The sequence below is a fragment of the Nematocida ausubeli genome (assembly GCF_000738915.1).
Source record: "Nematocida ausubeli strain ERTm6 chromosome Unknown supercont2.1, whole genome shotgun sequence".
Lineage (NCBI taxonomy): Eukaryota > Fungi > Microsporidia > Nematocida > Nematocida ausubeli.
This window is the reverse complement of record NW_026515634.1, coordinates 74,020-93,790: the sequence shown is the minus strand read 5'-3', so window position 1 is coordinate 93,790 and position 19,771 is coordinate 74,020. Positions and strand designations below refer to the sequence as shown.

Genomic DNA, 19,771 nt, shown 5'->3' with positions numbered 1-19,771 from the left:
CGCATGCATATTCAAGAGGTACAAGAGCAAAGCGCAAAACCAACCCTGCAGTTAAGGGTTGTTGATCAGTCACAAAAAACATATTCGTTCGTCATGAAAAGGAAAACAAAGCTAGGCAAGCTGTTCAAGGAGTATGCAGACAGGTCACAAGTAAATGCGCACAAGCTAAGATTTACACACAATGGAGTTACTATAAGCGGAGAGGAAACAGCAGACAGCATTGGCCTGACCAATGACAGTTTACTAGAAGTGTTCAGCTCACAGGTTGGCGGGTAAGTTCAATCACACAGTGCGGGGATATAACATACAGAGGCACTTTAGCTGTAATATGATATTTGCGTAGTTTGCACAGAGACTACTATGGGTATATGCTGTTTGAAAGGAGCAAGTGCATTAACTAATATAATTTAGTGAATCTGCTCGGGTAGGAAGATGCACTATAATGCAGGATACAAAGAAATTCGAGTTATACTATGGTTTATGCTATGGGTTAAATAGTCTCTGCATACATAGCACAAATATGCATTCGGTTTATTCGGGCTATATTCCTACGTGTACGTAGGCTTTTCTGTGCTTTATTAGAGTATGTTATATTTAAATGCCATTCAAGGATATTTTGCAGTATTTGCATGGAGTAGTAAGTATTTAAGCATTGGTGGTGAATTAGTGGAGAAAGGTGTAGTTTGTCTTGGCTGTACACGCTCTACCCAATAATGCATAGAGTATATAAACCCCAGGGCCTGTAAGTAGAGAAACAGGAATAGCACTTGCTATTGTAAATAAATCACCTAGGTTGGCATATAAATGGAGGGCCACAGTCAGGCTAGCTGCTTATCTTTTGAATAGGATCTTTGATAACCAGAATTTTGTCTCTTTCCTTTCTATTTATTTGACTGATCTATACGAAATATTATGAGGTGCTGTTGGCCTTGCCATCTTTTTCCTTTTCTCATTAGAGCAGTAGTTGGAAACAGCATAGCCTGTAGAAAATGAAATGCAGCTACAGAAGCTGCTTTAAGAATATATACGAAATATAAGGCGGTGCACTGATGGTGCAAAGTATAATAGCAAACTTCATTTATTCTTTATGGCAAAAAAGCCGGCCCAGGTCAGCAGGAATGGGCACTCAAGTCATATCTACAACATAATACACTACACATCTTCAAGCCTTCTGTCGTTCTGCTTCCTCACAACGCACGACTTATCAATACTGTATGCAGTTCCTGTGTCTGTGAGCACTATATACACATTATCATCAACTGTAGCACATTTCGTAACATATTTGGCGTTGTCAGCTGACACCTCGTACAGATACTGCCCTATGCTGTTTATCTGCATGACATCGCTCTGCTCCTTTTCAATTCCTATCAGCTCATACTCCTCTCCTATTTTTGTAAAGTCAATCTCCACTTTGTACTCGATTTCATCGCATTCCTTTGTGTCTTTTGGGATATCCACACCCACCAGATCTTCTTCAGTTGGGTACAGAGCACTTTCTATATTTACGTTGCTTGTAAGTATTTCTATCATAGAATTATCAAAAATAAAAAGTGGGTTCGAAATGGCAGGTTTATCAATACTCTCTATTGCATTTGTGGCAAGTGAGTAGCTAAGTGCAGTATCGTTCAGCAATTCGGCCTGTTCCTCTGGCAGCAGCAAATATCCCATGTGCATATGAAAACCAAAGAAAATAAAATAAATAAGTATATTTAGCCATCCACGCATAATTACAAAGTAATAAGGAAAACAGAGGAATAACAAGTGAATGGCATTAAAAAAACTGCCACCAGAAAGGCACAAGCATAAAAGATCTCGATACACATGGATATTGCTTGCTGTTGAATACTCAATTTAAATGCATTGCCATAACAGAAAAAGCTACCAAGGTATTTAGGTTGTATTAGAACAGTTGGAGCTGCAAGTATTTGTATTAAATCTGCAGTGCTATTGCACCTATTCTGCAGCTGTGTTTTAATACTGGAGAAAACATATTCTTTGCTAGTAGCACTTTTGTACTATATGGCAAGATAGCTTTTATATATTCTGGCTCTGGCTAGAAGTATACAGTGCAGTAGATCTGGTGCTATAGAAGAGAAATAGTACAGAAAGAAGATAAGTTTAGTAAGAATAAATATTTAAACACTAGGCACTTGGTTGCACCAAAAGATAAAAAGAGCAAGAAGAATGAAATTAAAAGTAAACAGGTATGTGGAGAGTAGTCTGAATTAAGTTATGGACGTACACATTGGCCCACCTTTCGATTTGACTATCCGGCTAGCAGCAGCCATCTCAACTGTTACTAGAACAGGAACTATTTCTGGTCAGCTGCCACGTAAGGTTTCCCTTTGATCATTTCAATCTGTGCTTGGCTACTCTCAGACCTTCCTAAAGATATTTCTACCTCTATCGAAAGCTTCCACCTACCTGCAGGGGCAAAACATTTTAAAACTAAAAAGATGAAGAATGCTCTATTATTTATTTCTGTTAAGAATATTAATTGCAGTAAATGATAGAATCCATGCAAGGTTGAGATAGTCTAGGGTTATTGCACTGTGGATGATCATTTCCGACACATAGTGCAGATATTTTACATGCTGTTTTTTTCTGAAAAGAAGGTAGTGCAGCACAGTCTGCAGAAGAGTGCCAGCCACAAATAGAGGGACACGCACGGTCTGGCTCTCTGTTGACCGCATCAGCAGCATGGGGTAGTATACAATGCCGGTGGCAAACTGCATAAAATTCATGGTGCTTGTGGGGCTGTACGAATATACGGAAGACTCAATGAGCCTTCTAAGGATGTGGAAGCCAAGCAGATAGGTGCTTTTGCTGGTGCATTTAAGAAAGTAAATAAGAATAAAGAAAGCCATTCCATTTAAATAGAAAATAATAAAGCAGTCTTTGTCAATTGATCCAATAGATGTTGATGCCTTTCCTGCGCTTCCGTGCCTTGTGAGCGGGTTGATAAGGAAAAAGGCACCCCACGATATTCCAATGAGTGCAGTGAAGAATGCTTCATACAACATAAATGAAAAGTAAAATTGCAAAACATCTAAATATTTGCAGTGCTGCGTATTCCACAGGCACGAAATATTTCGGGTTACTGGATATTCTCAAGTTAATGGGCTACTGCAGAATGCACTTAAAAGAAGAAAAGAGACACTACAGAGTGCTTATATACATTTATATACATGCGATGCAACCTATACCAGCCTCTGCCTAAATAACAGGTCTTGGGCAGAGAAAGTGCAGCAAAAACATCTATGTAGAACCATAAACACAGGAGAAGCAAAGTATGCTCTTAAATAGTTAGTTTATTTTTTCTTTCATCACTATATGGTTTGGCATGTCTGCCCTGTGTCTTCGCGGTGCGAGTGAGAGTGAGAATGGCGGCTGGAGCTGTGCTGCTGCTCATTGTACCACTCGTTTATCTTGTGCTTAGAAATGAAGATTCCCTTGTACGTAGCGAGCTGCGCTGTTGCTGCGTGGTTGATTAGCTCCATTCCTAGCTCCTTTGTCTTGCTCAATGATGTGAATGTTGGAATGATTCGCACAAAAAGCGAACCCTTTCCGCCATTCTTCATGGGTAGTCCTTCTCTATCTACACGCAGGTAGTCCTCTCCTATGTCCACGCTCTGCAAAGATGGATATCCAATTGTAATCTCTCTTTTATCTATTGTGACAAGCCTAATTGGCTTCATTGTAAGAAGATCTGCAAGCGGAACATCAATCTCAGCGAATAAGTGCTCTGGCGCAAGTCTGGCGAAGGTTTCATCCTCCTTAACGCTAACCTCAACAACTAAGTCGCCTGTGGCCAAGCCGCTTGCCTCGTCTCCCATTCCCTTGTATGCCATCTTGTACCCATCTACCACACCTGCTGGTATTGATATTTCAATGTTCTCTGACTTCTTAAGGTATCCATTTCCTGCGCACGATGAACAGCTAGGGCCTGATTTAGTTATTCCATGCCCATTGCAGGAGCTGCACATAACCTCTCTCTGCAGACGCATTCCTCCCATGTTGGTGATTTCTGCGTATGCACCTGCTCCGCGGCACCGACTGCATGTTTTTGTGTTCATTGATCCTGTGGACTTGCATGGAGCACACACGATCTTTCGGGTGATTTTCCTGCTTATCTTTAGGCCTGTCAGAACGTCTGCAAGTGTAATGGTCACCTTCTCTATCTTTGGGGTGTTTTTCTGGCTTCTTCTTTCTCCGCCGAACATAGATCCCATTGATCCGCCGAAGAATGAAGAGAAGAAGGAGTCACCATCTCCAAAGCCGCTGAAGCCTCCAAAGCCGCCTCCCTGCTCGTTTGGATCGACTCCTCTGTCGTACAGGTCTTTCTTCTCCTTCACAGACAGTACTTCGTATGCCCCCGTTATCTCGGAAAACTTGGCGTCCATGCTCTTCTTTAGCTCCTCTCGCTCTTTGTCGGTTTTGCACGCCTTCATGGCACTTGCCACGGTCTGCCCATCTGAGTGGTACTTTTTGGCAAGTTTTCTGTACGCAGCCTTTATTTCTCCTTCAGATGCATTTGGGTCTATGCCTAGCATTCTGTAGTATCCTTTAACATCCATTCTCGAACAGTAAATTTTTTGCTGTTATATTATATGGAAATTTCCAGAATTATAATTATATTCTAGAATTAAAATCTGAATTGAAAAAGAAATGGATCCGGAAGAGACAATTATATGCGAAGAGTTCAAAACATGGAGAAAAAATGTTCCCTATCTGTACGACATGCTTTTATCGCATGCGCTCACCTGGCCGTCCCTTACAGTTCAGTGGTTCCCTGATGCAGTGAGAAGCGAGGAGACAGAGAGCACCACGCAGCGCCTGCTTCTTTCCACCCAGACATCAGGGCAGGAGGAGGACTATTTGCAGATACTTTCTGTGACCCTTCCAGATACTGTTGGAGATGCTGCTGTGCGCACGCTGGAGGATGGAGGATACGGCCTTGGAGAGTCCAAGGTCAAGATCGCGCAGAAAATACCAATGGCATTTGAGATAAACAGAGCAAGGTACATGCCATCAAACAACAACCTGATTGCAGTGAAGTATGACTGCCCAGAGGTGCACGTATATGACTACACAAAGCATCCGTCGTTTGGGAAGGAGGCGTCTCCTTCTATTGTGTTCAGCGGGCACACAAAGGGCGGCTTTGGGCTGGCATGGAACCCAGTGGTTGAGGGCGAGCTGTGCAGTGCAGGGTATGATGGCCTGGTGTGTGTGTATAACCTCAGTGCAGGAGAAAAGCCAATAATGACAATTGAGGAGAGCGAGGAGATCAATGATATTGCAATTTCCTGCGATGGAGCCATGATTGCACTGGCACTCGACAAGTCAGGAACTCACATTGTGGACAAACGAACAAAGGAGAAGAAGGCGTTTGCAACAGGAGAAACTCTGAGTGTCAAGTTCTCGCTAGAGAATCCCCTATGGCTGGCAACTGGGTCCAAAGAGGGCCCACTTTCCATCTGGGACATCCGAAACGACTCTGCACCGCTTCACAGGCTTCTTGGGCATGATGGAGATGTAACGCAAATTGAGTGGTCACCGCACTACGAGACAGTGCTTGCCTCCTGCGGTGCAGATAGAAGAGTGCGGCTCTGGGACCTAGCAAACATAGGAAAGGAGCAGGATGAGGAAGACAAGGAGGACGGCCCGCCAGAGCTTCTTTTCATACACGGCGGACACACCGATGCAGTGTGCGATATCTCATGGAATCCGCACGAGCCTTGGGAGATTGCCAGCGTAGCAAATGATAACATACTTCAAGTTTGGCAGGTATCTTCCCTGATAGCAGGTGATGCTGAGGACTCAAATGATGCGCAAGAGTAGATCTATTAAATAAATGCAACTATGCCTGAATCAGACTATATTGAGAGCTTTAGAGAGCAGTGTTTTAGAAGATGGCGTGCTACAGCAGCCAAGTGTTTACAGCTTTTCTTTAGCAAGCAGAGCAGACTTGCAGCTCAGTCTGCTGCAAGGCCTAAACAATTCCGCTTTAAACAGATGCAGAGCCTTAGAAAAATATCCAGCAGAATTTCAAGTATATATTGTAGAATAAGGTAATTTTCAATTGAAAAATAGATGCATCTATTTGGATTTTTCATAGCAAGAAGCCCTACTCGAATACAATAGAATTTAATCACTGCATTTCAAATACAAAGGCTTTATTTACCATGCAAGTTTTTATGATTTAAAAGAGTCTTCTATTTATTTGTTATTTTACTACAGACAAAATTATATATATATTGTGTATTTTTAATAATAAAAAATATGGGCCTTACATTCAACTGGATCATAGTGCGCTCACTTCTCGCAGAGGGACTATGCACAGCGCTCTTTGCATTTGCTGTGTACTCTGTAGTAACAGGTGTAAATATAACTCCCTGTGCTGATGGAGTGGCCAACATTGCTGTAACCTTAACAATTGCTTTGTCAAGTGTTGCCATTATATATTCATTTATGGATGTTACTATAGCACATTTTAATCCTGCAATTACCCTTGCAGCCATAGTTACGGGAAAGCTTCCCATCTGGATGGGGCTTGCTTACATAGTCATGCAGGCATGCGGTGCCATGCTCGCATCAGCTGCCATGCTGCTCACCAAGCCTGGTGCATCATCTATACTGCTTGGGTATACGCGGTCAACGATTGGCGGGTCTGCCAGTATAGGAAATGCAATTCTCACAGAGATAATTCTTACTGGTATTCTTACATACGTTGCATTCTCTGTCGCCATCAATGTTTTCAATCCTCCTACACAGGTAAAGATTGAAGTGCCTGATGAGGTTGAGGACAATGACAAACTGCGTGTAATTACATCACAGGCCCCAAACAGATCTGCGTTTGCGCCCATTGCAATTGGATTTACCTTGGGATTCTTATCTCTTCTTGGTCTTGGGTCAAGTGGTGGTGTATTCAATCCGGCAATAACTTTGCCTGGAACACTGTTTTCAGGCGTGTGGACTGATGTATGGGTCTACTGGGTAGGCCAATTTGTAGGAGGAATAGCAGGCGCACTTCTGCAGGTGCTGATATTTGCTAAGACTATATAATAAAACAGCACATATAACTTCTTGCATTATCTAGGCAGCGCACGCTTCAATTCTCTATTTATACATCCTATTTTCTTCTAATGCAGCAGTCTGCTATCCTCAAGCTGGGAGTTTCTGCAGTTGAAAGCATGTTTTCATATTTAACAAGACAAGCTACTCTTTGGCTAGGGCAATTCTCTCAAATAGTTTAGACCATGTTATCTGCTGCAGCTCTTCTCCTGGTGGTAAAGATATTCTAGAACAATTAGTTATAAAACTTGCAAATCTTAAAAAACGAGCAATGCAATGTATTTATAAGCGAAAGCGCATGAACGAGGACCATTCAGAGGGCATCCTTAAGAGAACAGGCGGAGCATATACACTGTTCACCACAGCAGGCATTCCTATGGACCGGGTCATGCCAACCACAAACACTGCATTTGAGGGATCCATGTATATTGTGTCCACTGACATCAGAAGGGGAATCAAAGACACTATAACGCGAGAGGCTCCTCAGGCTGTGGCTGCGCAGCGCCCTATAATCAGGAAGGTGCAAGTTCCTCCGCCTCCTGAGGGGTCTCTCATATTTACGCAGAGAGCATATATAGAGCCGTCGCACCTGCGATTCTTCAAAGACTACCAGATTGAAGGAGTGCAGTTCATGTTTGAAAGGCTGCGCTCTGCAAACGGAGCTCTGCTGGCTGATGAAATGGGGCTTGGGAAAACGTTCCAGGCGGTGGCAATTGCCCGAATATTTTGCAGAGCTGGAGGGCTTGTTTTAGTTGTTTCCCCGTGCTCGCTTGTTGGCGTGTGGGAGAAGGAAATAAACAAGTGGGCTGCGTCTCTGCGGGTGTTTAATGGCGCTCTGAAGCACCCAAACAAGTATCGGGGGATAGAGCACGTTCTTCTGGTCAGCTACGAAAAGCTTGCTACGCTTGATACAGAGCGGCACAAGTTCCAGCTGGTTATTTGCGATGAGGCGCACAGGCTAAGAACAAGCACCTCACAAGCACTGCAGGCGCTTAAGAAAATGGGCAGCAAAAAGCTTCTGCTAACCGGAACGCCCTTTCAGAACACAGTGCAGGAATACAAAACACTTTTGGCGCTTGTGGACGGGCGCGCAGAGACTGCAAAGGGGATCAAAGAGCTGTCAAGCATTGCAAGCGATGCGGTTCTCCGAAGAAAAATAGAGCGAACCAGCCTTAGACTGCCACAGAAGGACGAGATTATATGGATCATCCAAAACAAAGAGTACGAGGCGTACAAGTCATTCTATAGAAACATTGCCTCAAGGGGCGGCATTCAGGACATCCAGAGGCTGAGGATCCACACATGCACCTCTCCCAGCAAGTGGGGTGTTTTTCTTGCGCTTGCCAAAGATATACTTCTAGAGAAGCAGTCTCTTGTGATCATTTCAAGATACATTGAAGTGATAAAGAAGGTAAAGGAGTCTATCCAAGGAATGGCAACGCGCAGGGAAGTCCCAATCTCGCCAAAAGACGTGTCTGCATTCCATGGCGAGATGAATATTGCTCTGAGAGAGGACGCGCTGTCCTCTTTCCAGGCAAAGGGACAGAAAGTGATTATTCTCTCTGCAAAGTGTGGAGCAGAAGGTCTTACGCTTGTAAAGTCCACCCGCATGATCATAGTTGATTCAGACTGGAACCCTGCAAACGATCTGCAGGCAATGGCCCGTATTTGGAGACTTGGGCAGACCAAGCCAGTTATTATCCACAGGCTCTTTCTTATGGGAACAGTTGAGGAGTACATCCTGCTTGTCCAAATGAAAAAGATAGATCTGCAGAAGAAGCTGGAGGGAGTGCTTCCGCCCGAGGAGATTGAGGAGCATCTTTCGCAGTGTGAGGAGCAAAGCGTGTTTGAGCCGCAGACTACATCTCTTGTCCATAGGTGGCTTAAGTGTCCTTGCACTGAGGCGTATCCTCTGGTATGTGCGGATGGCTACTCGCACAGGCACACAGACACTGCCCTTATTCTATCGCAGAGAATAAACAGCGAGGAGCAATAGAAAAATGAATAAAGTAAATATCTCTACACTCCCACTTGAAAACAGCCGTGTTACTATGCATGAAAAAATAGTGTAAGTATGTGAAGATTTTCATTTTTATTGCGAGAGAGCTTTTCTTTTTGGAGTTTACTTTTTTCTGTTTAGTTAGACAAGAGCCTAGTACTGCACAAGAGCACTCATTGCACTGGCCTGCTGTATGAAATATGAATACCCAGCTAACATTGTATATATTAGGTTCAGGCTATACATCCAATCTCAGGGCATTTTACAAAGTTGTTTTGATGCAGCTGTAATTAAACCATGTAATAATTCATGCGCACTGTAGGAAATAGCAGAGCAGTAATAAGTTGTGCGCATTTATGGCCCTGTTGGTGTTTTCATGGTGGATGTGTGATTTTGTGTGATTGATGAAAGACCCAAACGGAGTCTGTACATCATTTGCATGTAAAGTATGGTGTCCAGAAGACTTGCAGCCTCGCGCTCTGAAGCAAGCTTTAGTTGGATCTTTCTGTCTTTTAGATGCACACCTATTGAGGCGTACTCCTGCTGAAAAAATGTGTCTTCGTCTAGAATAGGAATGGTTTCGAGGGTTTCTTTGCAGTTCCGAAATTCTGCCTGCACACATATTGTGGTGCTTACTAGAAAAAGTGTGATCTGCAAGCACGACATTGCGTTAATATGCGCCCAGTCACTTCCTGTGTTTCGAGACAGAGTATGCACTCTCCACGCCATTTTCCTTGCATTAAAGGCCAATAATATATCTATAGAACACTCTAATAAATTAGCTTAAATATAATACATATAATAACATTCCATTCAGACTATTAACTTTTATTTATGGTCACTTAGACAATAGTCTTAAAATCAGCGCAAACTGGCACTATAGGTTATGGATATGCATTTTATTGCATCTCTTTTTTCTTATCCTTGCACTTTGATGCGTCTGCCTCGCACTTGTCCTTGCAGTCTGGCTCATGCTTCTTCTCAGAGCACTTTGATGCCTCTGGATCGCACTTGTCCTTGCAGTTTGGTCCATCTTTCTTCTCAGTGCAGTTTGATTTGGACTTATTCTTATTCATTGATTTATGGATGCCAGAGCGAACCCCCTCTGCGCCTCCCTTTATTTTTGCGGTTAATACTTGGAAGAACCCAGTGACCTTTGTTGTTGCTTCCTCTGTTTGCTTCTCTGCTTTGTCATGCATCTCCTTTTCATGCTCTGTCAAATCCTTCTCTCCTTCAGTGGTCTTCTTCTCTGGTTCCTGATTGTTAGTTCTTCTCTCTTCACTGTTCTCTGTATTTTGCTTCATATAGGGGGAATTGGGCGGAGCTTTATACTTTTTATTAAAAGATCCTATTGGCTGCTTTTACTTTACATCTGTATAATTTTCTGCTGTCTTGTAACCCCCTTATAATTCGCTATAAAACTTATTAACTGACTTCTCAACATTTGGATAAGTTGCACTGGTTGGATCGTGCCTGTCCACTCTTCTTCCTGTCTTATCAACCACAAACATGGTAAAGTTCCATTTAATTGACTTTATGTTAAACCATCCGCTTTTTTCATATGTAGACGTAAGCCAGTTAAATATCCCTACTGAGCTGTTAATAACACTTTTTTTGAATACAACTATGTTCTCGTCCTTCAGTACTATCCCGGACTTTGCTATTTCCTCAATTATTTCCTCAGAACTATCCTTCTCCTGGTCGATGAACGTGCTTATTGCGCTTGGAAAGAGAAGAATCTGCAGGTCTTTAAAGTTCTCCTGCAGCTTTTTAATTGTGGCAAATCCATTCTTAGCCAGCCCACACTTGCATGCAGTGTTCACAACAAGACATACCTTTCCCTTATATCTGGAAAAGTTCACTTCGTTTCCATCAATTGCTTTTTCCTTAAAATTGTAAAAACCTACTTCTTCTGTGCTTGACTTTGTCTGGGAACTCATGCTTAGAAGATAGAGACAAAAAAATACAACTAATATGGACATAATCTGAAAACTTATTAAAATATTCTTCTCCATATACTAAACAATGCAGGCAGAAATATATTTGGGTTTTGATAAAATTGTTCTGTAGCTCTAATTAGTCTCAAATACAAATTATAAACTCTTTTTATTAGAGAATACTGTCAAATTTATTATTAAACAGTGTATCTGTGTATTCCTGTCTTTTATGTATAATTATTAATTAAAATGCAAAGATTCAACTAAAAGCACATCTGAGCCTTTCCCCTTAAAATATTAAACTCGGTCTACTAGACTAGATATAATTTATTTTTACTACCTATTTATAGTCATTTAATTTGATATCAATTAGTATTATGTTTTTACAAACACACTGTGACAGAATGTGGGGGCATGATATATAGATTCAATAAACTCAGATCACTAAACTCAAGATGCGCAAACAAGTAGACCCCTCCGTAGTGCGTTAGCCTACAGCCAAGCCCCAAAAGGCAGTAAATAGCATGAGTCTACACTGTTGAGAAGAGGACAGGATTTCGTGTCCTCAAGACAGAGACAATAATGCTATATATAAATACATAGATAAACAGCATATGCCGGGTAAAGAGTAAATTAAGCATCGCTGAGATGGTATTTTGAGAAGGCCCTACAGTGCATGTAACTCTGTTGATAGTGCAAATATGTGCAAGTCTATACTGCTGAAATAAAGACTAGTGCACTTAAGAAATAAATTGTAATGTAGAAGATAAATATTTTAAGTATGACTCTTTATTAAGCCACGTGTCTTATGTTGTCCTCGGTTTGGCAGCAGAAGCCAGCAATAGCGTTTTTGATCTTTCTGAAGAACCGCACGATAGCATTAGACTCGTCATCCTCCTGGGTGGAGTCAATTGCGCCCCGATTAAGAGAGCTCTCTGGGTTTCTTGGAGCCGAGCTACCAGACAATGATGATGCAGCAGCACCAGTTTCTTTTGAGCCAGTTGAAGGCTTGCTTGGCTGTCCGGCTGGTCCTTTGGCACCAGGTGCGAGAGGCTTGGTGCTGGTCGGTGCGTTTCCCGAGGGGGCTGATCCTGGGGGCTTGGTGGTGGGTCCTGCTGCACCCATTGGCATCTTTGGAAGACCTGTTGCTCCAGTCTTTGGTGGCACGCTGGGACCTTTGGAATCGCTAGGCTTTGATGAGCCTATGCTTCCTGTTGCTTTGGTGGCATCCGTAATCTTGCTGGACTCAAGCTTCTCGTCTGATGGCTTTGTTGGCTGTGTCTTTGGCAGAAGCGAGTCTATCTTTTTCTCAGTAGCAGATGATATTCCAGTGGCACCTGCTGCATCTTTGCCTAGCTTAGACTTGTCATCCACCTTGGATTTGTCGTCAACCTTAGGCTTGTCTTCAGTCTTAGACTTGTCATCGACCTTAGGCTTGTCGCCGGTCTTAGACTTGTCATCGACCTTAGGCTTGTCGCCAGTCTTGGACTTGTCATCGACTTTGGACTTGTCGTCAGTCTTAGATTTGTCATCTACTGGTTTCTTATTTTCTTCTTTGTTGTAATTTAATTCTCCTCCTTGTATTGGCATGATTTCTTTATTTGCATTTCTATTTATACTTTTTCTCCTATTTCTACCCCATAGAATCAGCAAATCATTTTCTACTTTATTCACTCCCAGAAATTTTTTCTTTTTAATGAAACAGCGCGAAAATGAGTTAGGAGATAGCCCCAAGGAAAAAGGGGCACAATTTTCGGCCCCTTTCTACCACAGAGTAGTAGACAACTTTCTGCCGCAGGACCTATTTGAAAAAGTGCACCAAGAGGCACTAAGCAGAGAGTACTTCAAAAAAAACACCGACCTTTTTCACTTCTACCAAACGTATGAGCTAAAAAACGACGCGTCTTTTCAGCCATTTCTTGAGTTCTTGAAAGACAAAATGGATATAGATCTTTGCAATATCAAAAAGGAGGTAAAGGAGAAAAGGATGGATCTCTTTGCCTCCATATACAAATCAGGAGACTTTCTCCTGCCCCACGATGACTGTGTGGGCCAGAGGGTTCTAGCGTTTTCCTTCTACTTAAATGACCCGCTCGCATCCACATCTGATGAAGCTGGTGCCGAGAAGAAAGAGAGCACAGATCCAAATGAGAAAAACGGTGCGCTTGTGCTCTATGAATCAGACGGGCGTACTATTGCAAAAAGAATCGCGCCAATTGCGAATAGACTTGTGATATTTGAGGTTTCTGGACGGTCGTATCATGAGGTCGAGATGATGACGCGCGGCACTAGAATGGCGTTAACAGGATGGCTCAATTCTGACGGGCACCTTCCTGAGAGCATACTTCTAGACTATAGGCCGTTTAGGTACTGGATCTTCCAGGATACAGATATGACCATGATTCCGCAGGTAACTACTTCTAACTTGGTCTCTATAGACACTGCACAGGATGCTGAGCAGATTGAGGAAATAACAGGAGTGCTTGCAGGCCTTCAGTGGAAGAAGAGGCTCAACTGTGTATACACGTCACTAGATGAGCCAGAGGAGGATCCCTCAGGCGAAATAACAATACTTCCACTAGGCCTTAGCTTCGTTAAGTCTGATGTTATCGTAGATGTACTGGTAGGGCGGATAAACAAAGGTGGGTACATGCTGCTCAATGATCCATTTAATACAGACTCAGACGCTCTTATTGTGCAGTCCCTGTACGATGGTCCAATTGTCATAGTTGATGAAGAAGGGGAAATAGCTGGAAAAATAACCCAGCCCGGGTATTATGTCTACTATGGGAAAGGATCGCTATTTATTCCTCCGCACCACGCTGCAGGATACATTGTGGCATACCGCGTGAAAGACATAGACTATATGGATAAGGACGCTGACGAGCAGGCCAAATTAGAATAAAATGCAGAAATTATATTTATAGGCATCTAGTTAATTTAACTTAGCACTAACTATAACATGTACTGCGTGCATATTGCCAATACTCTCTGGCTGGCAGCACAGATATATAGAAATAGGCTAGCTACTTTTACAGTGCTAGGCATGCATAAGTGCACAAGAAGAATTAGCTTATAAAACAGTTTAATAAAAATGAAAATAAATACTTAGAAGGTATGTGTTGTTTATAGATAGTTCAGTCTGCTTTGATTAATAGCAAAATTCAGTTTATACAACTCGAATCAATAGCGATTAGAAGTCCTCTAGCGGTTTCTGGTCTGAATAAATACAGTGCACTCTTGCATTTCACTCAGCTTGGTTAAGAGCCCACGAAAATTCCTGGAATATGTCATCTACATGCGCTGTTGGCGTGCTTGGGGACTCTGCTGTGCTGTTTATAATTCGGTAAAGCGCGCCATCAAGGCTTTTTTGCAGGCCTTTTTTAAAGAGCATGTACTCCTCCGCCTCCATCTGGTTCTGGATAACCACAAGTAGAAGAGACGCCCCTTGATTTACATCCCGGACACACTTTATCTGCCCAATAACTGTGAGTGCATTATCATTCGATAGAGAGTGGACAAAATATATGACAGAGTGCATTCCTGTTATGCAGTCCCAGAAGAGATGCAGGTGGTTTGCATCGTGCATTTCAATTATTGAGATGCTTTTCTCTTTTCGGACTAGCTTTTTGTATGATATGCACTCGTTTTTGTATGTATATGTTATTTTAAACCTGGAAAAGAAAGAAGAAAGAAACTCGCTTGCTGTTGAGTCATCTGGCGGCAGTCCTGTCCTGAGTATAAGAATAAAGAAAGACTGCCCTTTGTATAGCCTGGAGACAATAAATCCCATACACCACAAATAATAAATTGTTTTGTTCTTTTTTCTTTATTTGCCATGCCACTCTAGCAATATAATGCATCTGCCATTATGGCCCACTGGAAAAGCAAACTAAGTGCAGCCTGTTTTAATATGGCATCAAATACGCTTGGTGCTGCGTTTGCGATAAGTTGGTGTCCATGGCAATATCATCTCTTTTATCTTTAAATTCTAAGTCTTTCTATATATGCAGGGAGATCTGGCAGAAAGAGATCTAGAGCCGCATATATCAATCATTTTTCTGCCTTATTTCAGCTGTCTAGCATTGATATCTTGCTATTTTTCTCCATGCGAGGCCATCTTGAATAGATGCACTCAGCAGACTCTTTGAGATCAACAGCCATTTACATATGCATCATGCAACCTACTCTTGCATGTTTCTCTTACTGCACAGCTCTATTCACTCGGGTATAGTCTTCTCCTTTTACCTTCTTCTACGCATTCTGTGTGATACACAAACACTGAGCCATTGACTCTTCTAACAACCAAGGGGGCCGTAAGTGTTATTGCACACGCCCTTCTAAGACAGACAATACATATTCTGTTCTCGTAGAGCACCTTTATATACTCCGCGGCCTCCTCCAGCGTGTCTATTGGATGTGCTTCAAAGTATGCCTTCAGCTCCAGAATATCTGTTTTTTCTATTTTCACGCCTGCTTCCTCCTTCTCTATGTGGGTATTTTTAATTACAAACTTCTGTTCACTGACTTTTTCTATCTCTACTGATGGGATGTCCTGCTTTGCGGTAACTATGGTTATTAGCCTATTTATCTCGCATAGAATGTTTTCTAGCTCTATTTTTTGAAGGGGCGATGTCTTGAGAACATTCAAAAAGGACAAAATTCTGAGACAGCATTCATTTTGCACGCATATACGCATATTAATTAATTCTTTTTCTAAAACAAATAATGGCTGAAATGAGCACGCCAAGACACTTTACACCGGGGTTTGCTGAAAAAAGCCTCCGGGACATTGACACAACTGAGTCCATTCTAAATAAAATGAAGAGAATATCAATATTTAAAGGCTCCGATGCAGTTAAGCACCTGATGAGCAAAAAGGGCCTACTTGCATCTGAGGCAAAGGAGGTTATGGGTATTCTCCTTGACAACCACTATATTGTAAGGGTGAGGCCTTCTGACGAGCACCACATCCTTGACATTTCCTACGAGTTCAACATTAACCATGAGTACATCTGGCTAAAAGAAGGGTCAAAATCAATGATGTATCTTATAAGCATTATGCTGTTCTTTGCTGCTGTTGCTCTTGCAATGTTCCCAATATGGCCGCGCAGTGTGAAAGTGGGCACGGGGTATCTATTCTATCTGCTGATGGGCATAGTAATATTCCTCATTGCAATCACGATTGTTAGGGTTGTTATTTATTTATCCATCTGGCTGGTAACTAGAAGATCTTTCTGGCTTTTCCCAAATCTCTATGCAGATTGCGGTGTTTTAGAGAGTTTCGTGCCTTTGTATGGATGGGATGAATGCGAGGACAAAGTAGAAGAAGAAGAGCCTTTGCGCGAAAAAAAGAACAAATAAATCTATGTGAATCTGTTTTTAAACTATGTGCATTCTCTAGGATAATTTTGCTGCTTCTAGCAAAAGACTACTCTTACGCATGCCTGTGCATTGAAAGAGCACTATCTCATATAAGTGCACTGTGCTGCTAATTTCTAAAAGCAGTATTTAACGCGTTTTTATACAAACAAATTATATGCAGCTGCAATAAGTAGTATAGTTGTCTTGATAACTTCATAGTACATCTGCATGAATATAATCTGATATAATCCGAATTCTACTAGAAACGGTATATCTCTGCTTGCTGCAGCTTGTTCTACATAGATATGTGTTTTCTTCTTTTTGAGCTAGCTAGAGGGAAGAATAGCATTCCTTGCCCTAAGCATATTATTTTTATGCCTAGCTCTCAGCCTGTCGTAAGAAAAGAAAATCTCGCATGCACATCTTCTCCACGAAAATAGAATTTTTATATGAAAAGAGAAGAAGCAGCAGAGATACTTGGATGCACACTAGAAAGCAGCCATGAAGAAATACGCAAGAGCTACAGGAAACTGTCGATGAAAATGCACCCAGACAGGCCTGGCGGCTCAGAGGAGCAGTTTATCCGCCTCAACCAGGCATATGAGCTGCTTACGGAGAAAAACGCAGCTGACAGAGAGATAATCACAAAGAACATGTTTGACAGATTTAGGGAGATATACGAAGGGTCGCAAGAGGAGCAAGACGAAATAATTGCCCTGTACAAAAAGCACAAGGGTCGCATGGTAAAAGTAATTGACGCCATGATGCTTGGGGAGGATGAGCAGGAGGATAGGTACCGACAAATAATTAATGAGCAGATCAAGGACAAGAAAGTAGAGGAGTTTAAAGACTACGCAAAGGCAAAGCCGCTCATGATGAACAAAAGAAGGCAAGAGAAAAGAAGAAGAGAAAGAGAGGCAGCTGAAATACTTGCAAAGGACTTAGAAAAAAGAGCAGAAGAGAGACAGCAGCGGTATAATCAAATGATAGAAAGGCTGGAGGAGAAAGTGGCAAAGCCAAACAAAAAAAGGTGCAAGAAGTAGTTTAAACAGTATATGCAGTCATTCCATTACTAGCAGATATCTGCATTACTATTTCATAACTTGCACTGACTATTAAAATCACGAAACAGTCAAACATAAACTATATACCTCAAAGGAGCTTTTAGAAAATAGTGCATGCTAAAAAGAGGCCAGATTACAGACAGCGCTTTCTAGTACAAAAGACTTACTATATAGGCACAGGCAAATTGCTGCTTAAATATAATAAAAATGTGCTTATTAATATTTATATTTGGCCAAAGATCTATTCTGTTCTTAAATTCCATCCACTCTATCTCTTATTCAATGGGATACAGCTATGTGCAGGAAAAGCTCATCTGAGAAGGGACTTTTGTTTAGAGCAAACTTGAATACACTTCTTAATAAAACCCACCCTTTCTAGAAGTCTTAACTAATGTCTTAAAACACTGAATGCCCTTATGCCAGTATATATTTATTAATAGATGCATTTTTACAGATTGAAATATGTATATAGCTTTCCCTTGTCATATCATATTCTGTGTCTACTAGCATGCCTTCTATTACAGACACACATTGCAAATAATTGTGGAATAAAATAACAATTATTAATGAGAGCATGCGCTGGGGCTTGCTCCCTGGTGGTAGATATATAGCCGGCAGAGCAGTCTGCCAATAGCCGCAGAGATATTGCATGCATCTTTAAGTATTTTCGATTTGTTTACTATTTTTTTATGATTATTCGAGTCCAAGGAAGAGACAGAACTATGCGAATTGAGGTTCTGCAGACCACAACAATTGCACAGATAAAAGAAGAGGTGGCCAAGCGGGTGAATTCGCTATGCACCGACATCATGCACAATGGAAAGAGCATAGATGGAACAGTAGGTGAAAATGGCCTAGAGAATGGAGAGATGCTCTCTGCTGAGTATGAGGTTGAGAAGCCTGCTGAGGAGGAGAGGGAGCCGTCTTTGGACGAAAAAAACACGCTGTGCAGCCACGGGCCATCTGGTATGTGCAGCAATTGCATGGCAGAAGACTCCTGGGTGTCAGATCAGTTCAAGGAGCGGAGGTTTATCTCGCAGGGTGCATATGAAGAGTACCTAGCGTCAAAGGAAAAGACACTTCTGATTGAAACACATCTGCCGCCTGCCTGCCGCACCCATCGCCCAGAGCACCGGTGCAATAAGTGCCTGCCAAAGGAGATCTCTCTTGGCCAGCAGCCGTTTAGACCAATAGACCACATTGAGGTGCACGACAGAGGAATCCTGGAGCAAATTCTCATTGAGCAGAAAGAGATGAATGTGCAGTCAGTCCATTTTCTGGTTGGGCGATACTCAGAGTATGCCGACGTGCCAAATGGCCGAAAAGCAGAGGTATTTACCACAATCACACCAAACCAAAAAGGGCTGGTGGATGGTTTCATCATAGATCCAAATGACAAAATGCTGACAGGTTCTGACGAATCTCTGAAGAGAGTTCTGGATCTACTGCAAATGGAGATAGTTGGGATGGTGTACACAAGAATAACAAACGACCCGACGCCATACATAACTGCCCTGGAGATAGCATTTATTGCAGAGATGCAGAACCGATTTGCTGAGTGGGCTGCTGAGGAAAGAAAAGGGTCCAAGTTCGTAACGCTGATCCTCAGCGGAACTTCATCATCATCTGAAATACTTGAGTGCATGGTCACCCACCTTGGGATGGAGCTTGCTTTGGACGGTCTTCTGCAGGCATCTGTAAATCCTCTTGAAATGTCTGCCAAGTCGGTGGATGTAACATGGAGGGACAAAGAGGGGTCGCACACAGGCAGCAGAATACCTGTGGAGTATCTGGCTGTGCGCCCAACGCACGGGCTTACCCAAAATAGAGGCATATTCTGTATAAACGCAGAAAAGAGCCCTTTTAGACGGGGCATGGGGCTGAGCAAACTAAAAAAACACTTTCAGAAGCGGCTGTCTGATGAATCCATATGTCAGGTGAGCCTGAGATCCGTATCAGATATAGAGGTGCTCTTAGAGCTGGCAGACATGGGTGTTCTCTCAGACGAGCTTGCAGCATGTGTTTCTCTTGCGGACTCTGAAAGGTTTAAAGACGATGTGCTAAATGGGAAGCTAGAGGAGCTTGTAGATATTGCAAAGGACTGCAGAGAGAAAACCGCATGGGCATGCAATGTATGCACTCTGGAAAACCCCGCAGGCCGGACAGTTTGCGAGGCATGCGGCTTTGAAAAAGGCTCCTACTAGCGAGCTCGTGTGCATATAGGAAAAGAATAGACACGTATACTCAAGTCTTCATGCGAGTATACAGAAAACATAAAGCAGAAAATAATAAAGAAGCATTAGTGTGCACCCGGTCTGCTTTTATATTTATTC

The 19,771-nt window shown here is 42.3% G+C and overlaps 17 protein-coding genes across 17 annotated transcripts; 8 read left to right on the top strand and 9 right to left on the bottom strand.

The window, feature by feature from the left end:
• Positions 1-3: 3 nt before the first annotated feature.
• Positions 4-276, top strand: NESG_00063 (uncharacterized protein; the record flags this gene model as incomplete). The annotated part of the gene is made up of 1 exon (XM_053047723.1): positions 4-276. One exon carries the CDS (start codon positions 4-6, stop codon positions 274-276), a length of 273 nt encoding a protein of 90 aa, XP_052905548.1.
• An 876-nt stretch (positions 277-1,152) lies between these two features.
• On the bottom strand, positions 1,153-1,674 carry NESG_00062 (uncharacterized protein; the record flags this gene model as incomplete). Its single annotated transcript, XM_053047722.1, has 1 exon — positions 1,153-1,674. One exon carries the CDS (start codon positions 1,672-1,674, stop codon positions 1,153-1,155), a length of 522 nt encoding a protein of 173 aa, XP_052905547.1.
• Positions 1,675-2,471: 797 nt separating this feature from the next.
• NESG_00061 (uncharacterized protein) lies at positions 2,472-3,023 on the bottom strand (the record flags this gene model as incomplete). Its single annotated transcript, XM_053047721.1, has 1 exon — positions 2,472-3,023. One exon carries the CDS (start codon positions 3,021-3,023, stop codon positions 2,472-2,474), a length of 552 nt encoding a protein of 183 aa, XP_052905546.1.
• A 306-nt stretch (positions 3,024-3,329) lies between these two features.
• On the bottom strand, positions 3,330-4,577 carry NESG_00060 (uncharacterized protein; the record flags this gene model as incomplete). Its single annotated transcript, XM_053047720.1, has 1 exon — positions 3,330-4,577. One exon carries the CDS (start codon positions 4,575-4,577, stop codon positions 3,330-3,332), a length of 1,248 nt encoding a protein of 415 aa, XP_052905545.1.
• Positions 4,578-4,668: 91 nt separating this feature from the next.
• Positions 4,669-5,841, top strand: NESG_00059 (uncharacterized protein; the record flags this gene model as incomplete). Its single annotated transcript, XM_053047719.1, has 1 exon — positions 4,669-5,841. The coding sequence occupies one exon, from the start codon at positions 4,669-4,671 to the stop codon at positions 5,839-5,841; it is 1,173 nt and encodes a 390-aa protein (XP_052905544.1).
• Positions 5,842-6,282: 441 nt separating this feature from the next.
• Positions 6,283-7,065, top strand: NESG_00058 (uncharacterized protein; the record flags this gene model as incomplete). The annotated part of the gene is made up of 1 exon (XM_053047718.1): positions 6,283-7,065. One exon carries the CDS (start codon positions 6,283-6,285, stop codon positions 7,063-7,065), a length of 783 nt encoding a protein of 260 aa, XP_052905543.1.
• A 307-nt stretch (positions 7,066-7,372) lies between these two features.
• Positions 7,373-9,070, top strand: NESG_00057 (uncharacterized protein; the record flags this gene model as incomplete). Its single annotated transcript, XM_053047717.1, has 1 exon — positions 7,373-9,070. One exon carries the CDS (start codon positions 7,373-7,375, stop codon positions 9,068-9,070), a length of 1,698 nt encoding a protein of 565 aa, XP_052905542.1.
• A 357-nt stretch (positions 9,071-9,427) lies between these two features.
• Positions 9,428-9,802, bottom strand: NESG_00056 (uncharacterized protein; the record flags this gene model as incomplete). Its single annotated transcript, XM_053047716.1, has 1 exon — positions 9,428-9,802. The coding sequence occupies one exon, from the start codon at positions 9,800-9,802 to the stop codon at positions 9,428-9,430; it is 375 nt and encodes a 124-aa protein (XP_052905541.1).
• Positions 9,803-9,972: 170 nt separating this feature from the next.
• NESG_00055 (uncharacterized protein) lies at positions 9,973-10,377 on the bottom strand (the record flags this gene model as incomplete). Its single annotated transcript, XM_053047715.1, has 1 exon — positions 9,973-10,377. The coding sequence occupies one exon, from the start codon at positions 10,375-10,377 to the stop codon at positions 9,973-9,975; it is 405 nt and encodes a 134-aa protein (XP_052905540.1).
• A 99-nt stretch (positions 10,378-10,476) lies between these two features.
• NESG_00054 (uncharacterized protein) lies at positions 10,477-11,055 on the bottom strand (the record flags this gene model as incomplete). Its single annotated transcript, XM_053047714.1, has 1 exon — positions 10,477-11,055. The coding sequence occupies one exon, from the start codon at positions 11,053-11,055 to the stop codon at positions 10,477-10,479; it is 579 nt and encodes a 192-aa protein (XP_052905539.1).
• A 747-nt stretch (positions 11,056-11,802) lies between these two features.
• On the bottom strand, positions 11,803-12,600 carry NESG_00053 (uncharacterized protein; the record flags this gene model as incomplete). Its single annotated transcript, XM_053047713.1, has 1 exon — positions 11,803-12,600. One exon carries the CDS (start codon positions 12,598-12,600, stop codon positions 11,803-11,805), a length of 798 nt encoding a protein of 265 aa, XP_052905538.1.
• Positions 12,601-12,706: 106 nt separating this feature from the next.
• Positions 12,707-13,915, top strand: NESG_00052 (uncharacterized protein; the record flags this gene model as incomplete). Its single annotated transcript, XM_053047712.1, has 1 exon — positions 12,707-13,915. The coding sequence occupies one exon, from the start codon at positions 12,707-12,709 to the stop codon at positions 13,913-13,915; it is 1,209 nt and encodes a 402-aa protein (XP_052905537.1).
• A 342-nt stretch (positions 13,916-14,257) lies between these two features.
• Positions 14,258-14,803, bottom strand: NESG_00051 (uncharacterized protein; the record flags this gene model as incomplete). Its single annotated transcript, XM_053047711.1, has 1 exon — positions 14,258-14,803. One exon carries the CDS (start codon positions 14,801-14,803, stop codon positions 14,258-14,260), a length of 546 nt encoding a protein of 181 aa, XP_052905536.1.
• A 423-nt stretch (positions 14,804-15,226) lies between these two features.
• NESG_00050 (uncharacterized protein) lies at positions 15,227-15,709 on the bottom strand (the record flags this gene model as incomplete). The annotated part of the gene is made up of 1 exon (XM_053047710.1): positions 15,227-15,709. The coding sequence occupies one exon, from the start codon at positions 15,707-15,709 to the stop codon at positions 15,227-15,229; it is 483 nt and encodes a 160-aa protein (XP_052905535.1).
• A 29-nt stretch (positions 15,710-15,738) lies between these two features.
• On the top strand, positions 15,739-16,374 carry NESG_00049 (uncharacterized protein; the record flags this gene model as incomplete). The annotated part of the gene is made up of 1 exon (XM_053047709.1): positions 15,739-16,374. One exon carries the CDS (start codon positions 15,739-15,741, stop codon positions 16,372-16,374), a length of 636 nt encoding a protein of 211 aa, XP_052905534.1.
• Positions 16,375-16,823: 449 nt separating this feature from the next.
• On the top strand, positions 16,824-17,417 carry NESG_00048 (uncharacterized protein; the record flags this gene model as incomplete). The annotated part of the gene is made up of 1 exon (XM_053047708.1): positions 16,824-17,417. The coding sequence occupies one exon, from the start codon at positions 16,824-16,826 to the stop codon at positions 17,415-17,417; it is 594 nt and encodes a 197-aa protein (XP_052905533.1).
• Positions 17,418-18,127: 710 nt separating this feature from the next.
• Positions 18,128-19,642, top strand: NESG_00047 (uncharacterized protein; the record flags this gene model as incomplete). Its single annotated transcript, XM_053047707.1, has 1 exon — positions 18,128-19,642. The coding sequence occupies one exon, from the start codon at positions 18,128-18,130 to the stop codon at positions 19,640-19,642; it is 1,515 nt and encodes a 504-aa protein (XP_052905532.1).
• Between the last annotated feature and the right edge of the window lie 129 nt (positions 19,643-19,771).